Source organism: Bubalus bubalis, chromosome 12 (assembly GCF_019923935.1).
Source record: "Bubalus bubalis isolate 160015118507 breed Murrah chromosome 12, NDDB_SH_1, whole genome shotgun sequence".
NCBI lineage: Eukaryota > Metazoa > Chordata > Mammalia > Artiodactyla > Bovidae > Bubalus > Bubalus bubalis.
The window spans coordinates 97243208-97259625 of NC_059168.1; the positions used below are offsets into that span (position 1 = coordinate 97243208).

General features: G+C 49.5%; 1 protein-coding gene across 14 annotated transcripts in view; it reads left to right on the forward strand.

Annotated features, from left to right (window-relative positions):
• RALGPS1 (Ral GEF with PH domain and SH3 binding motif 1) overlaps positions 1 to 16418 on the forward strand; it is a 295395-nt gene that overhangs the window by 105750 nt on the left and 173227 nt on the right. For 13 of the 14 annotated variants that reach the window (XM_044926350.2, XM_044926347.2, XM_025262369.3 and 10 more), the window contains 2 exons: positions 6602 to 6691; positions 9563 to 9655. In XM_044926350.2, coding sequence (XP_044782285.1) covers positions 6602 to 6691; positions 9563 to 9655 — 183 coding nt within the window. Of the gene's footprint in view, positions 1 to 6601; positions 6692 to 9562; positions 9656 to 10124; positions 11180 to 16418 lie in introns of those variants that run through there. The other variant, XM_044926352.2, reaches the window with a different exon arrangement.

Genomic DNA, 16418 nt, shown 5'->3' on the forward strand with positions numbered 1-16418 from the left:
CCACAGTATTCTCCAGGCAAAAATCATGGAGTGGGTTGTCATGCCCTCCTCCAGGGGATCTTCCCAACCTAGGGATTGAACCCCCGTCTCCTGAGACTATTTCATAAATACCAACAAGCTGATTCTAAAGGTTATATGGAAAGGCTAAAGCCTTAGAATAACCAGAAAAAGAACAAAGTCAGAGGACTCACTCTGCTTGATTTCAGGACTGATTGTAAAGCTATAGTAATTGAGACAGTATGGTACTGGCAAAAGAATAGATACCTAGGTTGATAGAATAGAGAGCCCAGAACTAGACCCAGACAAATATAGGCAACTGACCTTTGACAAATGCATGAGGGCAGTTCGTGGAGAAAGGGTAATTTCTTGAACAAATAGTACTGAAACGGTTGGAAGTACTTTTGTGTGTTTGAAAAAATGAACCTGCAAGACTTTAGGCCTTCCGTAAAAATGAAATAAAAATTGACCATAGACCTAAATGTAAGACACAGAACTATAAAACTTAGGAGAAAACATAGGAGAAAATCTACATGACTGTTGGTGATGGGTTATTAGATATAACATCAAAGCTCAGTCCATGAAAGAAAAGAATTGGTAAGCTGGGCTTTATTAAAATTAAAATATTATATTTTGCAAAAGACACAGGAGAATTAAAAGACAAAGCACAGCCTGGGGAAAATATTCATGAAACACATATCTAATAAGAGTTGAATCCAAAATATATTCTTAAAACTCAACAATAAGAAAGCAACCCAATTAAAAAAAGGGTGAAAGATCTGAATAAATACTTTACCAAAGAAGATATACCAAAGGCATATAAACATATGAAAAGATGCTCAGCATTATTTGCCATTGGGAAAATGCAAAACACTACAACCTTTTAGAATGCCTAAAATACAAAAAGAAAAAAAATCCTCCAAACCGAAAAACAAACAAACAAACAAACCTACACCAAACCTGACAATACCAATTCTTGGCAAGTATTTGGAGCAATATACACTCGCATTTGCTGCTGGTGGGAATGAAAAAATGGTACAGTCCAGAAATTGCATTCTTTGATATTTATCCAGTTTATTTGGAATCTTAAGTCTACCTATACACATACACGCAGATACACACAGTTGTTTATAGCAGCTTTATTTGTAATGGTCAGATACTGAAAGTAACTAAGATGTCCCTCAGTAGGTTAAAGGATAGACAGATTGGTAAATTCATACAATGGAATAAATAGTATTCATTCCAAAAAAAAAGGAAAGAATACACTCTCAAGCCATAGAAAGTCATGGAAGAATCTTAAATACATATTACAAGGTGAAAGAAGCCAGCCTGGGGAATTCCCTGGAGGTCCAGTGGTTAGGACTTTGTGCTTCCATTGCCAAGGGCACAGGAACTAACATCTTGCAAGTAGCCCGATGTGGCCAAAAAAAGAAAGAAAAATAGTCTGAGAAAGCAACATAAATGTGATTACCTACCCCATTTTTTAAAAAAAAAGTTCGGGAAAATGTTGAAAAAAATTCTGCAAAAGGTAAAACTGTAGAGATGGTAAGCAGATCCGTGTTTGCCAGAGGCGTGAGCAGGGGAGAGGGTTGAGTAAGTGAAGAGCAGGGGGATTTTTAGGATGGAAACTGCTCTGTACGATGCCGTGTGTTGGGTACACGCTGCTGTGCATTTGTGGAGACACATAGAACTTGACAGCACTAAGAGTAAACCTCAGTGTACGCAGATTTTAGAAAACTCATTGTGGAGATTGAGGGGTCCTAGGATGGAATGTAGGTACCCACTCCAGTGTTCTTGCCTGGAGAATCCCAGGGACGGGGGAGCCTGGCGGGCTGCCGTCTATGGGGTCGCACAGAGTCGGACACGACTGAAGCGACGCAGCAGCAGCAGGATGGAATGTAGAACATAGCGCATGAGCTTCACTGGATTATAAACGTATGAAACAACCACACTGAGAAGGGTGAGGGGAAAAGATGCAATCCTAAGAAACTCTGGAATTGAAGGGAGCCTGAGAGACTAGAGATGAAAGGACCTGTATGTAGTCTTACACTCTAGTAAAGGTGTTTCCCAAGTGGGGATGGGCAACAATTCTGAAGCCATTACATGGACACTGGAACTGAACTGTTAAGGAATTGGGTGGCAGATGGCGGGAACCAGGTTTCTCCCACTGCTGGAGTGGGAAGTTACAGGCAAACAGGAGGAGAAGGCTAGAATGATCCATATGGTGATGGATTAGAGTTGGAGACATTAGTGTGTGCTCATTTAGTTTAGTATAGATACAGATGGTTAGATATAGAAATGTTTATAGGCATGTGTATATACAAGAGTTAGTGCGTGCACAGGCACACATACACACACACACATCTCCTTGCTCTGCCATCTGAGAGGACTTAGAAACAGTGATATCTCAGTAGCTCAAGTGTATATGCTCCCAGATTTTGGTTTCTAATTCCATTATCTAATAAAAGGAGTCAAGGCTCCTTAGAGAAATGGCTGGTTTCAGACTGGGGCAAGAAATGTACAGGATGAACCTGTAGCATTTTTTAAAGTTAATTAATTAGTTAATTAATTAATTTTGGCTGTGTTGGGTCTTTGTTGCTGTGCACTGGCTTTCTTTGGTTGCCATGAGCGGGGACTATTTTCTAGTTGTGGTGCACAGGCTTTGTTGCCCTGCAGCATGTGGGATCTTCCCAGACCAGGGATCAAAGCCATGTCCCCTGCACTGGCAGGCAGATTCCTCACCACTGGACCACCAGGAAAGTCCCGTAACATCTTGTAGTTGCAGAGAGTAAAAAAGTGTTCAAACAAACCAACCAACCAGTGCTGAGGGCATGTCAAAGCCAGCTGTCAGTAGCTGAAGCTGAAATGGCTTTGAGTATGAAATAAATACCATAGTTATGAAATAAATAACATAGTATCGTAACCCAAAAGTATAAAATAAATATTCATGAGTCCCTTTAAACAAATGATGGAATAAATAAATGGAGGTGACTAGACAAACCTCCTATGCAGAAGAATTCCAAATAATCCTTGTAGATAAACTGTCTCCTTCCTTCCATGACAACTTCCTTCCAAAGTGTGAGGTGATGGTGTTATTTATGCAACCTACTCCCTATTGGTGGGCCTGTTCCTTCGCTTTATAAACAGTGCTTCGGCGAACTGGCATGCACATATCCCTTTACATTTCTATATTTTTGTAAGATAAATATTCTAGAGGGATTATAACCTTAACGGCTTGAGAGACATGTTCAAGTTGTTCTTCAAAATGGCCCTTTAAGTTTTATAACCTCCCTCCCAAACAGCGTATAAGAGCAGCAGTCTCTCCACACTCTTGGCACACTGTATGGCTCACACAGGGGTGATGCATTCACTTTGATGTAAGAGACCTTGTACTAACCAGGAGTTAGAGGACAGGCGTCCCGATAGAAAGGCGGCTGGGGACCAGAGCACACAGTTCTCAGGCAGATAGTACAAATGGCTGATAAATGTTTGCAACAAAAAGCTGAGAAAAAAGTGCAAGAAAAAAAAGTGTTAACTGAGGAGTCATGAAAGAAATGCAGAATACGGGCAGTAAGATGTTAGTTTGTCCATTATGTTAGTAAAGAAAAAAAAGAACCGTAATAACTGGTATTGGCTTGTGTAAGGGAACACAACTCTGCTCCAACTTTGATGGATCAACAAAATAAACCTTGTGGAGGCCAAGTTTTTTTAATACATACTTCTGGAAAAAGGTACACATATTTTAATTCACCCCACCTTGAAAGAATTTATCCTCAGATCTTCATTAAAAATGTATAAAGATATATGTATAATTATATATATATATATGTATGTGTGTGTGTGTGTCTATCACAGCAAAAGAATTCAAAATAAGCTACCCAGCAGTACGAGGTTCCTTAGTGATGAGACATCCCTGAGATGAATCACTTGGCAGCTACTAAAAAAAAAGTCAATGTTCTTTTTCTTCATTTATTTTGCATTTTTAAAAATTTGATGTATTTATTTATCTTCGGCTGAGCTGGGTCTTCCTTGCTGTGCCCAGGCTCTCTCGGGTTGCAGCGAGCAGGCTTCTCATCGTGGTGGCTTCTCTTGCTGTGGAGCACAGGCCTAGGACACGCTGCCTTGGCAGTTGTGGTGCCCGGGCTTAGTTGCCCACGGCATGTGGTATCTTCCCAGACCAGGAATCGAACCTGTGTCCTCGGCATTGGCAGGTGAATTCTTAACCACTGGACCACCAGGAAAGTCCTTGATATTCTTATTTGCTTATAAAAATCCTTGTGATAGTATGATTAATATATACCAGTTTAATTGAAAAAGAGAAACAGGTTCTATGACTAGAAGGACATATGTTCTAAGACTAGACAAACATATGTTCTGAGACATGACATACATGTGTTCCAAGAAGGACACATATCACAGTGTTTATAACAGGGGGTCTGTATGTGAGAACGATCTTGCAAATGACTTCTATCTTTTGTGCTTATCTCTGTTCCTTTGTTTTCTGCATTAAGCTTCTCTTAAATTTTGTAGTTAAAAACAGAATTATAACAGTTTAAAACTATGCTGATTCTCCCTTTGAAATGCCCTTCTCTTTCGCTTCTTCCCTCCATCTCCTGCAGCATGGCCCTAGCTTGAACCTGCCATCTCTCATTTAGACCCTCGTATCAGTTTCCTGATGGGGGTCCCTGCCCCCACAAAAGGGTCTAGGCTGTCATCCCTGTGCTCAGAAGCCTCTGGAACTCTCCCCATGCAGCACAGTGTCCCCCTGTTGCTCCTGACCCCGGCAGTCTGGCCCTCGCTTCCCTTCTAGCTTCAGCTTCCCTCCTACCCCCCCCCGCCCCCGCCATGGGGCACCTACAACCCCAGTCCTGTCGGCCCACTCAGCTCTCCCTGATCTCCTTACCTGCCGAAGGTCTGCCCATCTCTCAAGGTCGACCTCCTCTAGGAAGCTGCCTTCTGTCATTGCCTTCCCTACACTCCAGTTCACTTGGTCTGAACGTCTTGATGGCCACAGCCACCAGCTGCCTTTTAGCACAGTGACTTCTGGAGGATCCTGCCTCCTCTGGTCTCCTCTGTGTCAGGTAAGGGCAGACAGGTCTGGGACTCACAGTGCCTGGAGCACATAGTAAGGGCTTTGTGAAAGTCTGCTGAACTGAGCTGATCCAGAGTTGCCCCTGCACACCATGTGCTGCAGATCAGAGCCAGCTCTGCCATATTCTGTAATTAAATATGTGTAATTTTTTGGCACATAAGCATCTATTAAATTCTACATATAAACGATCACACTTGAGATTTATGTGGCATAAAAGTATGCATGTATTAAAATATCAGGTTTATGGACATATCATTTAGTATCAAGAAAATCTTTCTTCCGTAACCGGCTAGTAAACATTTGAGTCTGAACTTGATTTTAGGCAGTTCCTTGGAAAAAATGATTCTATGGAAACCCAGGCGTGTCCTGGGGGCAACCACAGATGATTACGCAGAGAAAACTTTTCTATAATATTCCTGCTTAATATAAGAAACCAAATTTTGATTCTTGGTTAATCCTTTCTTGTTTTCTCACTGAAAAGTTAACAGTATTTCAGTAAAGAGAATGCATGTGGTTGCAGCAGTAAACATGCCTTGTTAACTCTGGAGTATTCCTAACTATTTGATTCTTTGTACAGAGTAGAGGTTTTAGATGCCTAGTTTTCATCCCACGCATCCCCTGCAGTCTGTCCATCTGTCCTTTCTTTGTGGTGCTGTCGTTGCTCTCTTGGGCATCCGGGTTTCACAAAAAAACTGTTCTTATAGTCGTGAAATGTAAACAGAAAGACAAACCACTGCCCAGTGTTTCTTGGCATGAAAGGCCTCCTGTTTCATTGAGTCAACTAGACACTGGGGGATGACTTTCTTTTTCCCACCAGAGGATTCAGGGGCTCGGGGATGGTCAAGTGTGAATGATATTCTGAAGCAAAAGTACCAGTATATCCTTTTGGCATATGCTGTCTGCAGAAAAATGCGTCCTTTAAACTGCATTGCTTTACGGAACTTTGAGAGATGCTTTTGTATCACATAAATAATTAGGCAAACCTCTCCTGGAAAATTAAATTGGTTACAATTGTTCGTATACAGCTGAGTCCTTCTTGCCTTGGGTCTGGCTGGGGATGTGGATCTCATGGATGGTACTGCCAGCATGCATATCCCTTTGTCTGCCATTTGTCCATTCATCCATCCAACCATCCAACCATCCATCCATCCACCCATCCATTGTCTCCTCCTGAGCAAGAATCCTGTCTGTTTCATCTCAAAATTCCCTGCACCCCCTTCAGGGAGACCCATGTGTCATGCAGGCCCAGGAGGTCCCCTGGATGAGGACGGACATACTTTCTGCTCTCAGCATCGCTGTGTGTGTTGGAGAGCTGGTGCTGACAACAGGGACCCTCCCCCCGCCGCCCCTGCAGAGTTGGGTGTCATAGAGAAACCCTGAACCTCCTCAGCCCTAGGGTGTGTTCTCCCCACCTCCTGGAAGTCCCACGGAAGTGGTAGGCAGGGCAACTTGGGTGGCCTGGCATTTAACAACGTTTTTGGTGTGTGTGTTTGTCTGTGTTTGACTCTCCAGGTCAGTTTTTGGGTTGTACGAGAAATTCTAACAGCACAGACTTTAAAAATAAGGGCAGAAATCCTGAGCCATTTTGTGAAAATAGCCAAGGTAAGCTGTTTTATTATTACTTCTTTCCTTCCTGTCCCATCTCTTTTGTCTCAGAAATGTGTTTCCTTGGCACTTCGGGAGCTAGTTTGCTCTGGACCTGCGGGGCAGGGTTCAGACCAGCGGCAGTGACCTGACTTCCCCAGGCAGAGACAGCTGCAGGACCAGCCTGACCGCCTGCGTGGCCTCCCAGCCCCTGTGTGCGCACAGGCAGGTGCCCTCTGCCCTGTGATTTTGGCAGCCAACCACCCTTTATAAGCTGGCCTTTCACAGACTCTCCCCGTGACCCCAAGGGCTGCCCCTGGAATCTGTCCCCTCCTATTCAGATCCAGGCAGTGCTGGTGGCTCTCAGCATCAGTGGTTGTGATACCATCACATCCTGCACAATTTGTCCCCAGTCAGCAGAACTCACCGCACCCCATCCTGCGCTCGAGGCCTGGCCTGATGACCCCTCTGCCCCACTCCCACCTCCTGACCCTGCTCGGATGGGATCAGTCCCGGCCAGTGTCTGGGCACCAGGCTCACGTCTCCACCCCACCTTTCCCCTCCTCTTCCTTCATCTCTGCCAGCCCAGGATGCGATCCCATGGGCCTTCCTGGACCACGCTCATCACTTAACACAGTCTGCCAGCTCCTCCCAGTCCACCACCCCTGACCACAGAGCTCGCCTGCCTCAGCAGAGCATCGTTCTGTGTGGCTCACTGCCTGCTTCCTGTGTGTGCTGCTGTCTTCCCAGGCGGGTGCTAGGCCAGCTCACCTATAGTGCAGCCCCTCTCTGGCCAGGCCCCATAGCGGCTGCTGTACAGAAATAACTGCATTTGACGCTCACATTATTATCACCCCATTTCCAGAGGAGGAAGGGGAGGCTTAGAGAGGTGGGTGTCCATGCCAAGGCCCCTCAGAGTCAGTCGGAGCATGTCTTTGTCCCTCACAGCAAGGTTAAGTGCATTCGGCTGTAAGTATGCAGGGGCACAGACACTTCTATGTCCTGAAGTACCTGGAACTGCGCTGGACTTAGTGGTACTTGTTGCTGTTGATGAGTTCTTGCTGGGCCACGAGAGAAAGTGGGACAGAGTTCCAGCCCACCTGGTGCTTTCAGTTTGGAAGTTTACAGTCCCCACCTGAGGAGCCCGCAACGATTCCTTCTTAAGCTCTGCCATTTCCCGATGGCGGACCATCGTGCTGACGCTGTGTGCCCCGGGTGTGTCTTGTGTGAGCCCCTCCTTTCTCTGGGCCTTGGTTTTCCATCTATAAAATGAAAGGAGTGGATTAGATAATCTCCCAGAGGACCTTCAGCTCTGAAAGGAATCCTGTGACAAGCACAGCAATTCAGATAAAAAGGATGAAATTCGGCTCCCTCAGAGGATCTATTATTACCCACAGGAAGCAGTTAGGGAGTGTTACAGATGGATGAAATGCAGCAGTCGCTAGTGTGGTAAGGGAGAAATCCTCGGGTAGGAACAGCTGTGAGGACCAGGCATAGTCCTCCTCACGTATCTGCTCCTTTACTAGGTCCTGCTCTGTGCTGTACCAGGCCCGAGGGCTGTGATGGTAGAGCCCACCTCACCCCTGCTGAGAATCCGCTCTCATCCGCCCCTCTCTCACCGGGACTGTGTGTTCCCTGAGAGCAGGGGTGAAGTGGAATCTACCGTCACAGCCCTCGGGCGTAGTACAGCACAGAGCAGGACCTAGTAAATGAGCAAATACGTGAGGAGGACTATGCCTGGTCCTCACAGCTGTTCCTACCCGGGGATTTCTCCCTTATAGGTGTGTCCTTTGGCAAGTTCTGCTTGACCAGAACCTGGCATCAGGAACAGCATGCAGTGCAGTGTGGGCTGCCCGTTCTCCGTCAGGAAGACTTGGCCCCAACCCTACTGCTTCCTCGTCAGTTGTCGTGGGTGCTTCCAAGCCCTGGTGCCGCTCCCTCTAGTATGTCTTTCCTGACCATGCTCCCAAGTCTAGGAGGTAGAAACCCCCACCTGTGTGTTCCCAGGGCGCTGAGGAGATACACAGGCTGCTGTGGGAACACAGGTCGGGGGTTCTGGTCAAGCAGGTTACATGCACAGCTCATGCAGCAGAGGCTCCTTGTTTTAAGTCTGAAGACGTGGAGGCTCAGAAGGCTTAGGTAACTTGCCAAAGGACACACCTCTAGTGGGAACCAGAGGTGGCCCCAGACCTCTCGGTCCCATGGAGCCAGCCGGCTACACAGCCTTCACTGACTCCCGAGAGTGAGAAGCGGAACCCGGGTCCTGATCGCAGGTTTTTCCCCAGCGTAAAACCGAGAGCAGAGCAATTACATTTTTCTGTGCTTACCCTCACTCTCGTGGTGAGGAACTTGTCTGAGATGGAATTAAATCCAAATGTTCTCACTCATTTGGGGTCTGATTCAGGGGAGCATGGTCCAGTGTCTGGGAAGCCGGAGCTGCGTGTTCCCAGCAGGTTGATAGCATCTTTCCTCAGCCTTCCTCGTGCCTGGTGTGAAGGTGATCACAGAAGACCCACGTTGATATTGTTGGCACAGCGGGGGGTTTCAGCTTACAGAAGCCTGCTGGGACAGTTGAGATTCATCTAAAAAAGGAGCAGAAAGGACACTATCAAACCTCATCCAGGCCACGTTTCTGTCCAGCAGCCAGACTAGTCAGCTTATGCAATTTGGCACATGTTTCAGATGCACACTCACCTTTTGACAATTTGAAAGAAAAAGAGCATATGGTTTCTATGAACTTCCTAGAACTATATTTTCTACATGAGATATTTTTAAGTGTAATTGAATTTCATAAATATGACAGCATTTGGTAACACTTCAGCATGTTTTTGTTCTGTTGTTTATAGCAGCAGAATAATCAATTCCATGTCTTTTTTTTTCCCCCCCCAGAAACTTCTAGAACTCAACAACCTTCATTCTCTCATGTCTGTGGTGTCAGCATTGCAGAGCGCACCCATCTTCAGGCTGACGAAAACCTGGGCTGTAAGTTAATCTCCCTAAGGCTGTTCCTTCCGTCTGGGCTGTCATTTCTTGGGTGAGGTTCTCCATTCCTGAGGCCCAGAAGCCGTTCCCGGTCTGCCGTTTGCCACCAACATGGGATGACTGTGGGTTAATTGTGTCCCCTGGCCACATTCTCCCCTTCAGTGACCTCGACCCCGTTCTGGGACAGGGAAGCTGTGAGGATGCTGGTGTGGCTGGGGTCAGAAGGGCCCCTAGAGTGGCCCCTCCTGGACCTGACAGCATCATGTATGACGGTGGGGTCAGTGGCGTGATGTTTGCTCCCCTGGCCCCAAACTGCCCTGGGGAAGTCCTCCGGGCTGATGATTTGCAATTGCCCCAGGGCTGCTGACTGTACATCTCAAGAGTTTCTCTGGAGAAACCTGTGACCCTCATGTAGGGAAGAATAATTTTTTTTTTTCCTGAAGGCCATGGATAATTTCAGCTCAGAGGTGGAGTCTGATCGTTATATAATTGAGTCTGTAGGAAAGTTTTTCTGCTGTAAAAATACTTTAAAAATATCTCAGGCCTCTTTATCCTCCCGAGCTTGGCACCACGCCTTACGGGGGGGACGTCATGGCTCTCCACCTCTCATTAGCATTCACCTCCTGGCCCACCTGGTCCGGGGTCTCACCTCCTAGTCTGGGGTCTCACCTTCTAGTCCGGGGGCTCAACTCCTGGTCCGGGTCTCTCACGGCCACACGGCCCCAGCCTTTCAAGACCTATTTATGTCCCACAGCACTGAAGGAAAGTGTATGGAACCATCAGCTGTGCCTCTGTAGCTCATTTCCGAACTTCTCTCTGCCAGCCTGCGGGGCTGGGCTCTGTTTCAGGCTTGGCTGGTTCAGGGGCCTGTAAAATACTTAGGGATTATGTTGTAGGTGATCAGAAGTGAGCCTTGTTTCTTTAAATTGCAATTTTCCATAGATGAAGCCACAGCAAAGTGGAGTGAGAGGTGTTAGCCCGGAATCAGAAAACCAGGTCTGTGTTCAGGCACCATCTGTGCAGAGTGATTCTGTGGGACTCGTCTCCTCGTGTCTACTCAGAGATCTTGGCCTGAATCTGTGGTGTTCCATCAGTGCTTCGGGGAGCCCAGGGGCTCTTTGGAGCTGCCTCAGGGCCAGCAGGGCCTGGGGCAGAGGCGGGAGGGAGTCCAGCAGGCCGCCTGGGCACGATTCCTGCCAGAGCGGCTCGGCTGTATCAGTTTTACGTCCTGGGCTTCTGGGTGAACTTGAGTTGAGCAATGGCTTTGGAGGTCAGAAGCAAGTTTGGAAGCCACTGGTCTCTGTGTTTGCTGCCAGCCCTGTGATTTCCCCGAGTGCATCTGAGCCCTGAGACTTTTTTCAAAAGTTGTTTGGAGATTCTTTCGCAAATGAATTTTCCATCATTTAGGTGCTGCTATTGTTTCTTGGACTGCTGGGAGCTATGTGTGGGCCCGGAAGAAGGAATGTTGATTCTCACGGTGCACGGAGCTCACTGTCAGTAACACAGGGACTCTCGGTGACCCCTGTAAGTGGCACAGTCAGTGAGAGCAGCAGGGGGTCAGCGCACGAGGGACCAGGGTGGCTCAGGGTCCGGCACAGAGATGCCACCCCGTTGTGAATGGGCAGGGCCCGTCCATGGAGCTTTGACCAGCATTCTCCCCACATGCCGTGCCCTGCCCTGGACGGTGGCAACATCAGGCCAGAGCAGCCCCCAGGACCGCTCCCTGTGGCTCGACAGAGCCCTACGCCACGGTGGCCAGTCATCACGGCTGTGTATGAAAACAAATCTCCCACTGCTCCCCAGGGAGCCAGGAATGAAATATCCACCCAGGACCCATTTGAAAACCTGAGCTTCCTCACCTAACTCCCTTCCAGGCCACAGGGGTCAGCTGTTCCTCCTTACAGATCTGCCCAGTGCTGCCCTAAAAGCTTTCCCTGTATTAACTCATTTCCTCCTGACAGCTCCCTGTCGAGGCCGCCGCTCCTGTCAGTGTTCTCAGGTACAGATGAGGAGACGGAGGCGTGGGGCGGTGGGAGGACACGCAGGGTTCCCTGGCCTGGAGGCAGAGCAGAAACCAAACTCAACCGTCTGTTCCAGAGTCTCCGTGCTTCCCCACCACACCCCACGGAGCTCAGCAGGAAAGACAGCACCCACGGCCTCTTGGCACTCAGAACAAGAGAGGGGTCCTGCTTTCTTGTCCCCTTCGTCTGCAGCGCTCCGACAGGAACCTGGAAGATGAGATAAGCAGACTGTCGGTGCTGCCCCAGGCCGTGGAGCCTCTGTTCTGGCTGCTGCTGCTACTGGCTAGGCCACTGGCCTCTGGGGTTCATCCTTCTTTTGCCATTCATTTCTGGTAATGAGATTAGCTCGGGAAATGTTGCCAGGAAAGAGCTGTTTTCCTTCTCCCTGCTTGTCCCTTGATCTGGGGAAGGGAAGTCGGAGGGCCCCAGGGAGGAGATACACGCCAGTGAGGCAGGGAGCTGCAGCCAGGCCTTGAAGGCCGCCTTTTGGTCACTTGCTGCTGCTGCTGCTGCTAAGTCGCTTCAGTCATGTCTGACTCTGTGCGACCCCATAGATGGTAGCCCACCAGGCTCCCCAGTCGCTGGGATCCTCCAGGCAAAAACACTGGAGTGGGTTGCCATTTCCTTCTCCAATGCGTGAAAGTGAAGTCGCTCAGTCGTGTCCAACTCTTAGCGACCCCATGGACTGCAGCCCACCAGGCTCCTCTGTCCATGGGATTTTCCAGGCAAGAGTACTGGAGTGGGGTGCCATTGCCTTCTCCGTTTGGTTACTTACTCCTTGCTTAGTCCATGGCTTCAGCTGCCTACTCCCCCGCAATCGCCTGGAATTGGCCCTGACTTTGACCTCTCAGTGGGCATCTAGCTGGTGGGAGCCAGGGACAGGCCAGGAAGCTGAGTTTGTGTGTCACCGGAGAACAGGCACCCAGGGCAGCAACAGCTGTTATTTTTCTGAGAAATCTCCCATGGCTTCCTAAGGACTGAGGACCAGGACTGTTTTCTTGGTTATGCAGGGCTGCTTACCAGGGTAAAAGAGGGCAGATGCAGCTTCCTAGGAGATAAATATAGCAGCCGCCAGCAGTTGTGTTGGGGAGAGAGGAGCTGATCCACTTGGTGTGGATCACAGCACGACATCTCCACGGCCACGTGTGGGGAGCTGCTTGCTCTGGGCAAACCCGCCGTTCAGCCTTTGTTTCAGACCATTCTCTCCCCTTTTGCCCACCTGTCTTGTTAGTCCAAGGACAGTGGCTGGTGCAGGGCATTTGGGAAGTGGGCCAAACACGCCATCTTTCTCCTTCATCCGTGTCCACCCCCAGCCCAGTGCAGCTGGCAGTGCCACGGTATTCCTGACGCTCTCTCCGCCTGTCGAGACGGAGAACATGGGGCGTCTGTTCTGCAGTGCTGCCCACAGGCCGGCCTCCCTCTTTGACTGCCTTCCTTCTTGATGAAGTTGGATATTGGCTCTGTATCGCCAGTGCCCAGCTGAGTTTACAGTGGGTCGTTTGACTTCTATGCATTTGTTGCGTTCATTTGCATCCTTCTTTTGCTACTTCTTTTCCTGCTAATGAGATTAGCTATTGAAATTGCCCCGAAACTGCTGTTTCCCTTCCCCGCACCCGTCCCTTGATATGGGACTGGTGAGAACTCATGGGCCCACAGGGCAGGGGGAGCAGGCACACCAGCTGTAGGAGCCCCAAGGTCAGCGCTTTAACAAGCTTCATTGTGCAGAGACGGAAGCTGAGGCTTCCTGTGACCTGCCCAAGATCACGGAGCTGCTGAGTGCCAGAGCCAACACAGTGCAGCTCGGCCTCATGGACACTCGTCCACTTCCTTGTCCATTTGCTGGATGACCTGTCTGTGACAGAACTTGATGTTGGAGTCAGGCCGGGCACAGGGCAAGGAAGAGCGGGCACCCATGCTGCCCGGGAAGTGGGGCTGGAGACGTGAGATTGGCACACTGGCCCTGGTGACAGGGTGTGACCACCTCCCTAAGTGCTGTCCCTCGGTTATCTGGGAAACCCTGGCTATCTGGGAAACCTGGGTGGAAGGGGGTCACAGGTGTGAGAAGAGACCTGCCACTTGATTTCCCCACAGACGGCCTTCAGTGAGGGCCAGCTGGTCATTACTGGGTGGGCAGGGTAGCCTGTCGGCCTGGCTGCTGAGCACCAGTGGCTTGGTGATCTGTGACAAGACGGAGGCTGACCTTGTGCGCAGGCCCACACATACCAGGCCCTTCATAAATGCTGGTTGGTTGTGCCAACAGGGAGGGCGTCACCTTCTGCTGGCCTGGGAAAGTGCAGACAGGGTTTGATTTATCCCAGTGCTGGGCCCACTTTGGAATATCAGCGGCCTCAAAGCCACGAGACCTAAGCAAGAAGTCCTATCAGCCAGCTCTGATTTCCTGAGCACACGTACCATATGGCTCTTATTCATTTCTGCAAATCAAGTATTTATCAAACTTTCCCTTGCCCGCTCCATGCCAGGCTCTTAGGCTATGGTCAAAGCCCCTGTCTCATGGGCTTTTATGTTATCCAAGGGAGACACTGCCTATGTATGGATGTGAGAGTTGGACTGTGAAGAAAGCTCAGTGCTGAAGAATTGATGCTTTTGAACTGTGGAGTTGGAGAAGACTCTTGAAAGTCCCTTGGACTGCAAGGAGATCCAACCAGTCCATTCTGAAGGAGATCAGCCCTGGGATTTCTTTGGAAGGAATGATGCTCAAGCTGAAACTCCAGTACTTTGGCCACCTCATGCGAAGAGTTGACTCATTGGAAAAGACTCTGATGCTGGGAGGGATTAGGGGCAGGAGGAGAAGGGGATGACAGAGGATGAGATGGCTGGTTGGCATCACTGACTCGATGGACATGAGTCTGAGTGAACTCCGGGAGTTGGTGATGGACAGGGAGGCCTGGCGTGCTGCGATTCATGGGGTCGCAAAGAGTCGGATACGACTGAGCGACTGAATTGAACTGAAGCACATGTGGGAAGTGATCAATAAATGTGTGTTGAATGCATGAAGTAATGAACCAAGAGCTGTCAGATGGGAATAAAAGTGATGCTGAAGACCCAAAGAGGAGGATTGGTAGGAATCAACTGAGTGTTCAGGGAATGCCTCTCTCAGACCTGAGTGACAAGAGGGAGCCAGCCGCGCCAAGAAGTGGGCGCAGCCAGCGCAGAGATCGTGGTGGAAGAAACTCCACAGCCAGTGTGGCCGGAGCACAGTGGGCCTGGGGGACACTGTGAGCATACTGTGGGCGGGCTGCGGGGCCGCTGGGGAGGGGCTCAGCCTGGAGAGAAGTTCAAACAGGAGACAGACACGATCTGGTTCACAGTTGCTTTTTGTGTTTTGTTTTTTAATTAATGTTTAATTAATGTTTCTACTCTGCGGCTTCCCATGTGACACTAGTGGTAAAGAGCCCACCTGTCGATGCAGGAGGTGGTTAAGAGACTCGGCTTCCATCCCTGGGTCGGGAAGATCCCCTGGAGGAAGGCATGGCAACACACTCCAGTGTTCTTGCCGGAGAATCCCACGGACAGAGGACCCTGGTGGGCTACAGTACGTAGGGTTGCAAAGAGTTGGACTTGACTGAAGCAACTGAGCATGCGTGCACTCTGTGAAAAGCAGATTGCAGAGGAGGTTCGGGGGGCAAGAGTGGAAATGAGGCTGGGTTAGGGCGTTAGGGCAGAATCCAGGAGTGAGCCAGAGCTGGCTAAACTGGGGCAGTGGCAGTGCACGGGAGAGAAGGGAAGTGAGAGAGGAGGGATTCTGAAGACAGAGGTGGCGGGATTTGTGAAGGATGGGATGTCAGAGATGAAGCAAGGAGGGGCCTGGAGGGTGGTTCCTAGGTTTGAGGCCTGAGCAGCTGGGAACTCAGGTCTAGGGCTAGAGAGAGATTGGGATAAGCTCAAGGAGGCAGCCACCACTGGGGCATGGAGGAGAAGGTAGATGAGGCTCTCCAAGCCAGGGAGACCCCACGGGACAGGGGTCTGTCTAGAGGACAGCGAAGCCTGGCATGCTGCAGTCCATGGGGTCTCAAAGAGTCGGACACGACTGAGCGACTGAACAATAGCAACAACAGCTGGGAGACGGTGAGACCTTTTCTCAGATCAGAGTGGCCCCAAGAGGAGCTGGACTTAGACAGGAGAGACCTGAGGGTATGGAATTCCCGGAGTATGGGTTAGTCACTCTTTAATTACAGTCGTGAGCTACACACATACACTCTGCTTGCTGTGTACATGTTCCTATTGTGATTCACACACACACATACACACACACACACACACACACACACTCTGCTTGCTGTGTACACGTTCCTATCATGATTCGCTCTTTCCTACTGAATTGATCCAGAGAGTCTGACCTGTCTGCAGCAGCAAAATGAAAACTGAAGAACTTGGCTGGGAGGAAGTCACAGCCGATGGGTCAGGAGGCCTGGTCTGCAGGGTGGTGGCCTGGAGGGGACCCGCCTGGGAGCCGGACTCTCACTTCAGGCATCTGGGGGTGCAGGGTCGTTAAGCGGGTATCCCAGGAAGTGAATGGGTGGTGGCATTCATGTATTTCAGATTTTCATCTTTCATGCGGGAGGTGCCTCTCCCGTCTGTGTCTGATGGAGTGCCCCCTTGGATGCTGTGGAGTACGTCATGATGGGCAAGACTATCCCAGGCTTTCCTGAGCCATGGCTCAGGTGGGAGGTGAGGTGGGGGAAGAGAGGACATCCTCTGATGACTCGTCACCTGTCCCTCCC